Here is a 12,897-nt window from a genome sequence, read left to right on the forward strand (position 1 = left end):
AATGAGGAGAGGAAACACCTCTTGTCTCAGGTCAAGGGAGAATCGAGAGGACACAGATGAGAGACATCTTTCAAACAAGAGGCGCTTCATGTGTTATTTGAATGTTGAAGGGCATTGGGTACCTAGATATTAGGATTTTGTCTTGAATTAGGATTTTGTCTTGAATTAGGATTTTGTCTTGAATTAGGATTTTGTCATAAATTAGGATTTTGTCTTAAGTTTAATTTAAGACAAAATCCTAATGTAGGACAAAATCCTAATTTAAGATAAAATCCTAAATGCCTTTAGTAAGTTTAGGATTTTGACATAAGTTAGTTCTGTGAATCGTCCCCATCGTGTTTGAGGACTAAAAATCAACACGTATGGATGCAGCCTTTTTTCTCCACATCTGTGTATCGCTCCGCCTTCCTGTAAAGAAGCCCACTGAATGGCCGGGTGGGTCTCCTCTCCCGCCAGCCTCCGCGCGCCTCCGTTTCATGAATGGGCGCTCAGTGCGCTTCTGTGAATGGGGGATTCACGAGAGGAGCCATGAATGGGGCTTTTGTAGAGAGGAGGCGCTCCACCCTGTACAGCACGTCATCACAGCAGCATGGGAGCAGGGCACGTGGCACAAGCAGATGGCTACTGTTTGCTTGTTTTTAGAGGACTGTTATACAGTTGTGGCCTCTCCCACACAGTCGCTGGTTCAGGTGACAGTCACGTGCTCGGATACACCAGCAGCGCCTCATCTAAGAAGGATTATGTCATGTTATGTTATGTTAATAGATGCTTATATAGCGCGCGTACACCCTTGAGTTTCATGGTGCTGAGGACTAAGAGCTGCAATCGAGCGGTTACATGACGTAGGCTTGCTTAAACAGCCATGTTTTTAAAGCCTTCCTGAAGCTTAGAAGATTGTCACAGTTCCTAAGTGTCAAAGGGAAGGAATTCCAGAGTCTGGGGGTCAAGCAAGAAAAACGGCAGCCTCCCAGTCGGAGTGGTAAGCAGGCTAAGATGGGCAGAGTGGAGATTGCGCATCGGGGTGTGCTTGGTGATCATGCTGCTAATAAATTTAGGGCTATTGCCCTGCAGAGCCTTATAAGCTAGGCATCCCGTCTTAAAAGCTCCAGCTGTGCTAAAGATAAAGGCAGAAGGTAAGGGCCATCGGGCATCCTTATGAACGAGGTATCGGACTGGATGCGGCCTGGAACCTTACACTTACATGCAAGTGCCGCTGAGGGGAAACAAAAGCACACGGCTTATTTCTTCACAGGTACTTAAGAGAAGCATTCTTTTTACTTTGTTGAGTCCCTGTATATAAGGGCATGCACTGTAAGAATGTTAGATGGGTTAGCCTGTTCCAGTATGTACACAAATAGCAATTTAAATAACACTGTTTTCTTTTATAGTGCTACTCATCCGAATGCAGTGTTAGAGCGCTTAACAAAGCATACACATTATCCATTCAAAAGAAATCATGTAAGTGTGCAAATCAAGGTATTACACACATCAAAGCACTATTGCATAATTAAGTGGTACTTTTATGCTCACAACGTTCTATAAGATGCACACCATGTGTGTTGTGATATCATGAGTAACAAACCCAAAGCAGGTAGCAGCAAAATAGAGGTTCAACAATCCCCAAACACCCCGCTCCACCCCCAAGAACAGTGACTGATTGTGTTCTGCCGAAGACAACTTCATCTTCTATACTACTTTGGTTCAAATTTGAGATTACACAAAACACAGATCTCTCCAACAAATGCCTTAACCTCCAGAGTTATCTCACAATTATTATTCCCTGAGATTTACTGGGCACCTATTCAGCAGATGCCTTAACCCCATAAAATATCTAAAAATACAAACTTTGCAACCAATTAAGCAGAACAAATCTACTAACATGCTTTTCCTTGTTGCCAATTTCCTTGTGGCAGGGTTTTTAAAAAAAATATTAGTTGAGGCTCAGATTTTGCGTCAGGATTGAGCCACTTTTTTGGCGCAACCCCAACTCCAAATCTTATTTGTTAAATATCATAAAGAACTTAAATGTATTCATGATACACCTGATAAACGTGTGTAAGATCTGAGGGCCTCATTTATGAAAAGTGACGCATCGCTGCGAGAAATCAGCGATGCGTCACTTTTCATTGCGCCCTCCTTGCGACACCAATGATGCGTCATATTTACAGTGTTAGAAAGGCGATCCCAGGGGAGACAGAAGATGTCTGACTGTCCACCCCGAGACCCACCTCTCTTTATGGAATAGGCCGAGCGCCGTCGAGAGGCCTCTTTGGCGAGGCTCCTCTACTACAATCGTAACAGCCGAGCAATTACACTACCACAGACGGACACCACACGAAGGTATAGTCTCAAGAATCTTTATATAAGGAAAGAAAGCACGTTCTCGTAGTGGTATATACACAGGGATCGAGGGATCCTTAAAGTCTTGGTCTCAGGGCAAAAAGGGGTAGCGGGACAGTCTTGGTACCAACTGGTGCGTGGATGGTTCAAGGGGTCGGGCCGCGTCAGCGTCAGCAGGGCCTCGAGGATAGTTCAGCGTTGGTCAGGCCGCGACAGCGTCAGCAGGGCCTTGAAGATAGTTCAGCTCGGTCAGGCCGCGACCACGTCAGCAGGGCCTTGAAGGTGGTTCAGCTCGGTCAGGCCGCGACAGCGTCAGCAGGGCCTTGAAGATAGCTCCGCTTGGTCAGGCTGCGACAACGTCAGCAGGGCCTTGAAGGTGGTTCAGCTCGGTCAGGCCGCGACAGCGTCAGCAGGGCCTCGAAGGTGGTTCAGCTTGGTCAGGCCGCGACAACGTCAGCAGGGCCTTGAAGGTGGTTCAGCTCGGTCAGGCCGCGACAGCGTCAGCAGGGCCTCGAAGGTAGTTCAGCTTGGTCAGGCCGCGACAGCGTCAGCAGGGCCTCAAAGGTTCCCGGTGCAAGAGTTCAGATCAGGGTCAGCCGCGACAAGGTCAGCAGGGCTTCCACTCCAAGATACAACTGGAGTCCTAAACCAGGGCTGGCCCAGATATAGGACTGGAGTCCTTTGATGTCTGGACCCTCGCGCCTGGGGGTCAGAGGGGCCGGGATGAAGGTGTCCAGACACCCAGCAGGGGGGTGGAGCCAGCGCCCAGGGAGGCTGGAGGGCGATCGATACCAGGCGTCCGGGGACGGCTGGAGGGCCATCGAAACTCCCCTCCTCCGGGATCCGCCAAGTGGCCACTCTACCACCTGGGAGGATCTTGGTGCCTCGATGTCGGGGCTTCGCTGGGGCCGGGGCCAGGGGTGGCTGCGGCCACGTGCTCGGGACGTGATGGGCCCAAGATGGAGTCGGGCCGGAAATGGTGGCCTGGCATGGTCGTCGGACCGGCAGAGATGGCGAGCAGGGTCCGCCGAGGTCCCAGGGGGGAGATCCGTGGGTTGCCAGGGGGGCTGCTCTCGTCGAGGGTTCGTGAAGGTTCGTGTCAGGGGGGGCCACAGTGGGTCGATGGAGGGCCGGTGTCGTCCTGGGCCCGCCATGCGGGAGGGGGAGGACCACGCCACAAGGCCGGGTCCAACATACAGTATGACGTATCATGTCGCAAAGAGTTACAGTAACGTCAGTTTTTCTGACGTATATGTAGGCGCAAAAATGACGCATTGCTGGAGTGTGTCACAAAAGTGACGCAACTTCAGCAATGGGTCATTTGACATGGGCAAGTCCCATTTCAAATGTGTCTGCATCAGTCTTACGCCTGCAGTGAGGCAGGCATAAGATATTGACACATTTGCATCCTAGAAGTGTCGAAGTGAAATTTCCTAGATTTCACTACGTCACTTCTACGAGGCTTACTTGCGTCAGAATGCCCCCCTTGGATACATTATACCTGGCAAAGTTATAATGTGGTGCAGGGGTTTACAAAGTAACGCATCTAGGTAGATGCGTCAGTTTGTAAATATGGTGCAACAAGGCTAACTTTTTACTCCGCAGGTGCGTCACAAAAATTGACGTATCTGCGGCCGAGAAGTGACACAAGGGCTCATTAATAAGCCCCTGAGTATCTGATGTCACTTCTTGTGATGTCACTTCCAGTGAGGTGCCTTACTGTGATGCCACGTGGAATGTCAAGGGTCATGACGTCATGTGCTGTGATGGCACGTGTAATGATGTCACTTGCATACTGTCTAACTTGGTCAGTCCCCCCCACTTCTTTTTACAGGACTTGTCCCCTGGATCAATCTTTTAATAAACTTTATTCAGTTAAGACGCTTCACCATAAAACACTGATTACATCACAGCAGCGAATGAATAAAACATACAGGAAAAGACTGCTATTAATCGCTCATAGATTTACGACAACGTACAGAAAGTTTTAAAAAGCTGGGCACAGCACAGCATGTTCTTTCACCTTTAAGAGTCTGTAAAAAGATAAGAGCTGGTCTGCCGAGCCTACAATTGTGCAATTTTTAAATGGGCAGTAAAAAGTACCTGGTATATTTTCCTAAAATCTACAAGAGTAAGTAAAGTGCAGTGAGGTTTGCTGTGATACTGGATGACGAGGACAGGGTGGGTGACTATCACTCTTGTACCATCTTAAAGGGAAGTTTAACGAGGAGCAGGTGAAGTCTGTTCTGAATCTCCACAATAGGGCACCCATTACGATGGCCGGCGGACTTTGCCCGCCCGCCACCCTTGCGGAAAACGGGACCGCCCGCCTTAATGGCGGGGGTCCCGACATTAGCATTAGGATGCGCCCGCCACAGTGGCGGGCGCATCCCTCATTTCTAACATTGTGGCGGGCGGTGCTCACTGCACCGCCCGCCACAATGTCAGAAATGCATGCATGCATTTGCATACACGAACCGGCAGGGGGCCCCCAGAGTGAAGACTGCATGCCTTTCTGCCGCCACGGAAAGGCATCTGAATTGGCCCATCGTAATATGGCTGGCGGTGTCTATTAGACACCGCCACCATATTAATCCTTTTCCGCCCCGGGCGCAAGGCGACCGGGGCGGAAAAGCGGCGGACGGTTTTTCCGTCAGCCGCGGCCCCCCCCCCCGCCATACTAATATGGCAGGGGGAATTCACTTGCGGATTTAGGGTGGATTGCCCCCGCCAGGCCGGCGGTGGCTACCGCCAGCCTGGCGGGGGCAATCCACCCGACATCCTAATGGGCCCCTAGGTATTCTCTCCCACTGACCTGGGGTCTACAACAAGCAGAGTCCTAGGCCTATAGTAGTCTGTAAGAGTAGGTACTGTCTATTGGTTTCCTTGGCAGAGAGTGAGTTAAGGGCCCTGTGACTACACCAGCAGTGACTGTAGGGGCTGGAGCCAGGCCAGGCTTTCAGGATATCCGCATCGGGTACATTTACATAAAATAAATCTTAGTGGGATGAATTTACATTGTCAGAGTTTGTCCTGAAGAAATGTTCCATCTCTGGTCCCTGTGCAGGGCCGGACTACGACCTTTAGAGGCCCTAAGCTCTTAAAAGATTTTGCTGCCCCCATATATATCTAATTCAAAATATAAACAATAATAAGCAGCAAAATAAAATGTTATTTTTTTAAATAAAACAAAACTTACAGTAAGATGGAAAATAATGTTTATTCTGTATACTTCCACTTTATTTATAGGCTCAGCTGCACCGTTTGCAGTTTTGCATCATATGGCCCATGGTGAATCCGGCAATGGAAAGTTACTGTGGTGCCCCCTTCCCTTGATGCCCTTAGCATGTGCTTATTTTTCCTAATGATTAGTCCTGCCCTGTCCTTGTGGGTGGAGGAGTTTCACGGCCTTGAGAGATAACGCGTCACTGTACAGTGTGTGTCCTCCATTGTCAATGTGGATTCACCGTACTCACTTAACAAGGCACTATAACCACCCCCATAAAGGATGCAAACCTTAGAAACATTTGTGGTTCTTTCCTTCCCTCACAGTGCACTTTCCCGCGTTTCGTTTATGAACGCAGCCTGCAGACGGGTATTTTGTTACATGGAATTTCACAGATTACCATAGTAGGAAAGGGTTTTTAGTGTTGTTTACTGCCTCTGACAAACCCTTGGGGGGCAGGATTTGCTCTGAGATAATCCTTGCTAAAGTCTCTTAGGAGGTTTTAACCCGTTGCTGCTTCCGCGATTTCGCGGTAGTGCGGCCGTTTTAAAAAACGGGCGTGGCCGCGTCGGCCATTGGCCGACGGCAGCACCAGCGAGGTAGTGCTGCCGTCGGCCAATGGCTGACGGCAGCATAGGGGTTAAAAATTTTTGTACATGTTTGTCATTTCAAGCAGGGTTTTTAGCCGTATGTAAACTAAGGCTCGTTTTAGGTCTTACCTGACTACTTTTGCTGTCTGCCAGCCTCTTGAAAGAAACAAATAATACAAAATATTATATAAACATATGCAGAAGGGCTATGGTCCGCCCCATTGGTCTCCCTGAGTGTCATTCACATTCTGTTTCCACCCATGACAGCCTATCCCATGGTGCAGTACATCAGATCCCCTCTTTTTTCTTTCCTGGTGGCAGCTGGGTCGCCGGTGATCTCTAAATATGACACGAGGACTCTGCCAGGGTGGTGGGCGTCATGCTTTCTATCACCCTGGCTATGGCGGCCTATCCGCCAAACGAAATAGTATAATTATTATCATGTAGTTCTTGTATAGCGCATAGCTACCCGCAGGGTTTCTCAGCACTCGAGGTCATGTATCAGCAGCCTAGGAACGTGACCTAAAATAGCCAGGTTTTTCGGTCCTTGCGGAAAGTAGATAGAGAAGTGCAGCATCGGACAGACTAAGAGAGAATCACCCCCTATATGTCAAAACTCACCAATGACTAAAACGTACAGTTTCTAAACAAGACCAATTGGCATCGCCAGTGCTTGTTTGTTCAAATTCTACATTTGTGAGCACGACCATTCTGCTCACAATTGATTTACTATTCCAACTCCAGTCCCCGTGGATAGTAGGGAAGATTTTGGATAGTAAATTAAACTATTCCTTATCCTACAGCGCCCTCCAGCGCAAGTCGTTGTAACGACTTGCGTTGTAATACCTGCGTTGTAAAGGTACTGCGTGGTAAAAGTTTCGTTGTAAAGGATGTTTCCCGCCGCAGGCAGCCACATTCTGGGGATCCTGGCGAGGACAGAAATCCCATAATCTAATTTCAACAACAACAGTGGTGTGAACTGTTGCCTTACAAGTCTGTTCAGGGAGGAAACATTATATACCTCTGAGAAGTCCAAGGCGTAATTGTGTGTTCTTGGCCCAATTACACAGTTAGGTCAAGTGATCCTGGCGGCCACAGGCCACACTCAGCCGTGCCACCTGGAATGCTAAGAAAGCACAGACTTTTGTGTCTGCCCAGCAGACCCTTGCTAGCTGCCCCCAACCATTGCAACGTGTGCTACTTGTGAAGTTACCTGCAGCAGACCATCCATAGGGACTGAGGGGCCACGTCCCCTACCTTTTTCCTGGCACGAAGAGTGTCTGTCAGGCTGAACAAAGGACAGCCTTACAGACGCTCTTCTGGTTCAGGTCAGGCAGCCAGCAGCCAGACATGTGCTCAATGCGCAGACTCCTGGCTGCCTGAGCTTATCTTTGCCAGGCTGAGCACTTCACAGTCCTGTGGGCGTGACCTCCTGAGGGAAACATCCTTTACAAGGAAGAGGTGTGGCGCCGCGGCCAGGGCGACTGACTCTGGAATCTGGGGATCACGGTTCGATCCCCGGAACCGGCGGCAGATTAGCCCAGCACCATGTGACTCTGGGCAATAGCTTGCTTAATCTTCCCGACGGCCCCCAGCGCCTAGAGACCCTAACGGGTGAATGTGCGCTTTACAAATGTGGATATATTTATTTACAACGTAACTGGTACAACGCGGTACCGTTACGACGCAGCTTTAACAACGAAAGTCGTTACAACGACTTGCGCTGGAGGGCGCTCTAGGATATTATTATTATTATTATTAAAAGCAATTTATATGGCGCAACTAAGCCCAATGGGCGTCAAGGCGCATAACCAAACAGTAACAGCTGTTAGAAATACCGCTATGCAGTTATACAACTATTGCGGGTATGCCTTGACGAAATACCAGGTTTTAAGGGCCTTTTTAAAAGAGGATAGAGAGGACTGTGTCTTGATATCTTGGGGGAGAGAATTCCACAACTTTGGTGCAACAATTGAGAATGCCCTATCTCCCCATCGTGCTCTTTTGGCTCGAGGGACGACCAACAGATTCAGCTCAGCAGATCTAAGCGCTCTCCCCGGCTGATAGGGAGTAAGCAAGGCGCTTAACGGATGCGTAGATCTTTCTGATAAAGCTCTATAGGCTAAGCAAAGAATTTTAAAGGAAATCCTCAGTTGAATAGGAAGCCAGTGAAGAGTCCTTCTGGCCATAGTGGCAGATGAAGTATTTGGGAGTGCTAGGACAAAACGGGCCGCAGCATTTTGTACAATTTGTAGCCGCTGGGTGAGCCCCTTGTTGGCATCTGCATATAGTACATTGCAGTAATCCAACCTCGAGCCCACCAATGCCACTACTATCTGCTTCCGTGCTGGGAGAGAGAGATAATGAAGAATTCTCCTGAGTATTTTTATAACTCCCCAGCAGGTAGCAACCGTGCGATTAACCTGTAGGGTCATAGACAGCGAGGTGTCGAAAATGACGCCGAGATTCCTGGCTGACTGGGAAGGAGATGGACAAGTTCCCAGCGTAGACGGCCACCACTCAGTAGACCAAATATCCTGGTCCTTGCCAAAGACCAGGATCTCGGTTTTATCGCCGTTCAACTTCAGAGAATTCTGAAGCATCCAGTCAGACACTGTCTGCATACAGGTTCTGAAGTTGGCGGCAGATGTAGATACTGAGTGGGCTAATGACACCATAATTTGAGTGTCATCGGCGTATGACACCACTTCCATCCCCTGAGATTTTACTAACCTCGCAAGGGGTGCAACATAAATGTTAAATAGGGCCGGACTCAAGGCCGACCCTTGGGGCACCCCACATTGCAAGGATTTGACAGGGGATAGAAATTCGCCGAGCTTGACTCTCTGCTCTCTATGTTGTAAAAAAGAGTGCAGGAGGTTAAGAGCCACACCTGAGATCCCTGCCTCCCTCAACCGAGATGTTAAGATGGAGGGAGACAGGGTATCAAATGCTGCGGTAAGGTCCAAAAGGACAAGTACCGTAGTATGTCCAGCATCTACCTTCATACGGATATTATTTACCACCATGGTCAGCGCAGACTCCGTACTATGGACTTTGCGAAAGCCATGTTGGGATCCATCAAGATACCCAGATGAGTCTAGAAAAGTGGAAAGATGACAATTAAGGTAAGACTCAAGTATTTTTGCGGGAGCGGGTAACAGCGAAATAGGTCTAAAATTTTTCAGCTGTTCCGGGTCCAGCGTGGGTTTCTTGAGTAATGGCTTGACTATCGCCCTCTTCCACACTAAAGGGAAGATGCCTTGGGTGATAGATCCATTCATCACCTCTAGCAAAGGTGGCAACAAAGTGGCTCTGCAATCCTTCAGGATTTTCAGAGGACATGGATCCAGAGGGGATGAGGATTTAATCCTATCAAGAATATTATCAAGTTTTTCCAAAGTAAGAGGCGGAAAATCCGTTAAGATATTAACATGGTCAGTCGACCAGGCTTCCAAACTCTTCAAAATTTGAAGAGAGGAATCATCCATACTAGTTCTTTGCATTTTCAGAGCCGTATAGATATCATCAATCTTCTTATAGAAGAACTCTGATATGTTGTCACAAAGCTCCTGTGAGCCCACTACTGGATCCGGAACCTGAAGAGTACAAAGTGAGTCCACGATCTTAAATATCTCACTAGAAGAAGTAAGAGAGGTAGTGAGATTGGTAAAATATAACTGTTTTTCTTTGATGACCGAGGACTTATAGTCAACTAGCAATTTCTTATGTAGTTCCCTATCCTGTGGATCCCAGTTTTTTCTCCATTTCCTCTCTTGTCTTCTGCATCCCTGTCGTAGAAGTCTAAGAGATTCCGTATACCAGGGAGCAGTAGATTTACGGCGCGCAGAGTATCTATAGGACAATGGAGCTAGTTCATCCACCGCCCTGGAGATCGAATCAGAGAATAGTTCGGCTCCTTTATCCACATCCCCTGAGGCAGAGTAGCTGCCCTTGTTTATAAATGGTGCAACGGCATCACTCGTAAAATTTTGGAAGCTCCTCTTTGGCCCTCTAGTAAAGGTGCAAGGGTCGGTCTTTCCTTCCAGAGAATAGGATAGGGGATAGTTTAATTTTCTATCCAACACCTTCCCTACTATCCACGGGGACTGGAGTTGGAATAGTAAATTAAACTATTCACTATCCAGCGCCCCCCAACGCAAGTCGTTGTAACGACTTGCGTTGTTAAAACTGCGTCGTAAAGGGACGCATTGTAAAAGCATGCGTTGTACCGTTATACAGCCCCTCCTGAGCTTGGCAAAAGTGCCTCGAGGCCCTCCCCCATGAAAAGAAGCGTCTCCGATTGCCTCAGACCTGGGCGCTTCAGTTTTAAGTCCTGCGGGCCTAGGGCCGAGTGTCAATCAGTGACACCCCGACACAGAGTGGGGTGGGGTCAGCAGTTGGTGAGTGCGTGTGTATATGTGTGAAAGTATGTGAATTTGTGAGTGAATGTTGTGAATGGGTGTGTGTGCTTGGGTGAATGAATGGGTGTGAGTGAGGTTTACGTGTGCATTCGTGTCCCCCTGCCCCGCTCCCTGGTTAAATTATCGCCCGCCACTGCGTCCAGCTTTGGAAGAACCAGAGACTGGGCCAGAAGGCAGAGACTGGGCCAGGAAGGCTGTTTTTCAGCCCAAGACCAGAAATGCTGGACAGTGGGTTTGCCTTACTTCTCTACAACAGACAAGATGCTGGCAGACTGGGAGTTCATGCCAACATAACAACAAGCAGTGGCAAATCCAATTGGTTTTGTTTTGTTGTTCTAACGTGTGCTAGCAGAAAGGGGAACATCCTTTACGACGCAACTTTTACCATGCAGTGCCTTTACAACGCAGGTTTTATCAACGCAAGTCATTACAATGAATTGCGCTGGGGGGCGCTCTAGGATAGGTAATAGTTTAATTTACTATCCAACACCTTCCCTACTATCCACGGGGACTGGAGTTGGAATAGTAAATTAAACTATTCACTATCCAGCTCCCCCCAACGCAAGTCATTGTAACGACTTGCGTTGAAAAACCTGCGTTGTAAAAGCATGCGTTGTAACAACGTACATCCAGCAGAAATGGTGCATGCCTGTCATTGCATGTTGACTTTGGCAATGATTCTTTGTAAATGCATTTCTTCAGTTCAAGGATTATAAAAAAAAAAAATAATAATTTAAATTTTAATTTTTTCTGCTTAAATTTGCATTTGTGGTTACAATCTCAACTCTCAGGTCAAATACTATTCATGGTTCAGCTTCTCGCAACCGCTGTTGATATGGCGGCTCAACTCGTTGAGATTTATGTTACATTTCTTTTGTCTAAAATAGAGCTCAAAGCATCAAGACGTTCAACAGAAGATGTGATCCTGAAATTACTGTGTTGTCTTGCAAGTTTTATGACGGAACCCTTTTGGCTCCTGGAGGACTCCGTAGTGCCCTGACGTTGGTGTCAGAGTGGAATGCAATGAAAGCTTGTTTTAGAATGTTGAGCTTGCAGTTACATGCACACAAACAAAGACGTGTATTACTAAGCTCCGTGCATGGCGTGCTCATTGGCTGGTACCCAGGCTGGGGAGGACGCTACACCCTGTACTGTCTGCACTTTTCGTTTTCAATCGGTTCAATAAATGACTTCACATCATGGGAAGTTTACATCCTTAGGGGTAACACATCCTCTCTTTGCACTCTAGGTTATGGCAATCTCAGCCCTGATACAGTCAGCGGTCGGATATTTTGCATCTTTTTTGCTCTTTTCGGCATCCCGTTGAATCTTATACTCCTGAACCGGATCGGCCAGTGGATGTTGTCCTGGGTTCATCGATGTTCCAATCTCTTAGGGAGGAAACTCCACCGACAGGTACGTGGCATCTCTTACACAACAGTTGCAGGGCGGCTTGGGTGGGTTCAGACACTGCTGTGCAAGCCCCGGGACTGAAGTCACATCATATGCTGGATGACATTACCCACAGGGAGGTGGCATCTCCTTAGCATCAGTTGCGGGGTGGGCTGGGTGGGTTCTTTCAGTGATGTGCCGTACACTGGAACTGAAGTCATTTAATGTGTCGGATAACCTTACCCGCAGGGAGGTGGCATCTCCTTAGCATCAGAGGCGGGTGGTCTGGGTAGGTTCTTACAGTGATGTGCCATACTCTGGAACTGAAGTCGTTTAATGTGCCAGATAACTATACCTGCACGGAGGTGGCATCTCCTTAGCATCAGTTGTGGGGAGGTCTGGATGGGTTCTTACAGTGATGTACCATACACTGGAGCTGAAGTCATTTAATGTGCCGGATAACTGTACCCAGAGGGTGGTGGCATCTGCTGGGCATCAGATGCGGGGTGGTCTAAGTGGATTATTACCGTGATGTACCGTACACTGGATCTGAAGTCATTTAATGTGCCGGATAACTGTACCCGCAGGGAGGTGGCATATCCTTAGCATCAGATGTGGGTTGTCAGGGTGGGTTCTTACAGTGATGTCCCGTACACTAGAGCTGAAGTCATTTAATGTGCCGGATAATTGTACCGTCAGGGAGGTGGCATCTCCTTAGCATCAGGTGTGGGTGGTCTGGGTGGGTTCTTACAGTGCTGTGCCGTACTCTCGAACTGAAGTCATTTAATGTGCCGGATAACTGTACCCACAGGGAGGTGGCATCTCCTTAGCATCAGATGCGGGTGGTCTGGGTGGGTTCTTACAGTGATGTGCCATACTCTGGAACTGAAGTCATTTAATGTGGCGGATAACTGTACCCGCAGGG

General features: G+C 48.3%; 1 protein-coding gene across 1 annotated transcript in view; it reads left to right on the forward strand.

Annotated features, from left to right (window-relative positions):
• KCNK17 (potassium two pore domain channel subfamily K member 17) overlaps positions 1-12,897 on the forward strand; it is a 261,871-nt gene that overhangs the window by 199,337 nt on the left and 49,637 nt on the right. The window contains exon 3 of the mRNA XM_078647331.1: positions 11,830-11,996. Coding sequence (XP_078503457.1) covers positions 11,830-11,996 — 167 coding nt within the window. The remainder of the gene's footprint in view (positions 1-11,829; positions 11,997-12,897) is intronic.

The sequence above is a fragment of the Lissotriton helveticus genome, chromosome 6, assembly GCF_964261635.1.
Source record: "Lissotriton helveticus chromosome 6, aLisHel1.1, whole genome shotgun sequence".
Taxonomy (NCBI): Eukaryota; Metazoa; Chordata; class Amphibia; order Caudata; family Salamandridae; genus Lissotriton; species Lissotriton helveticus.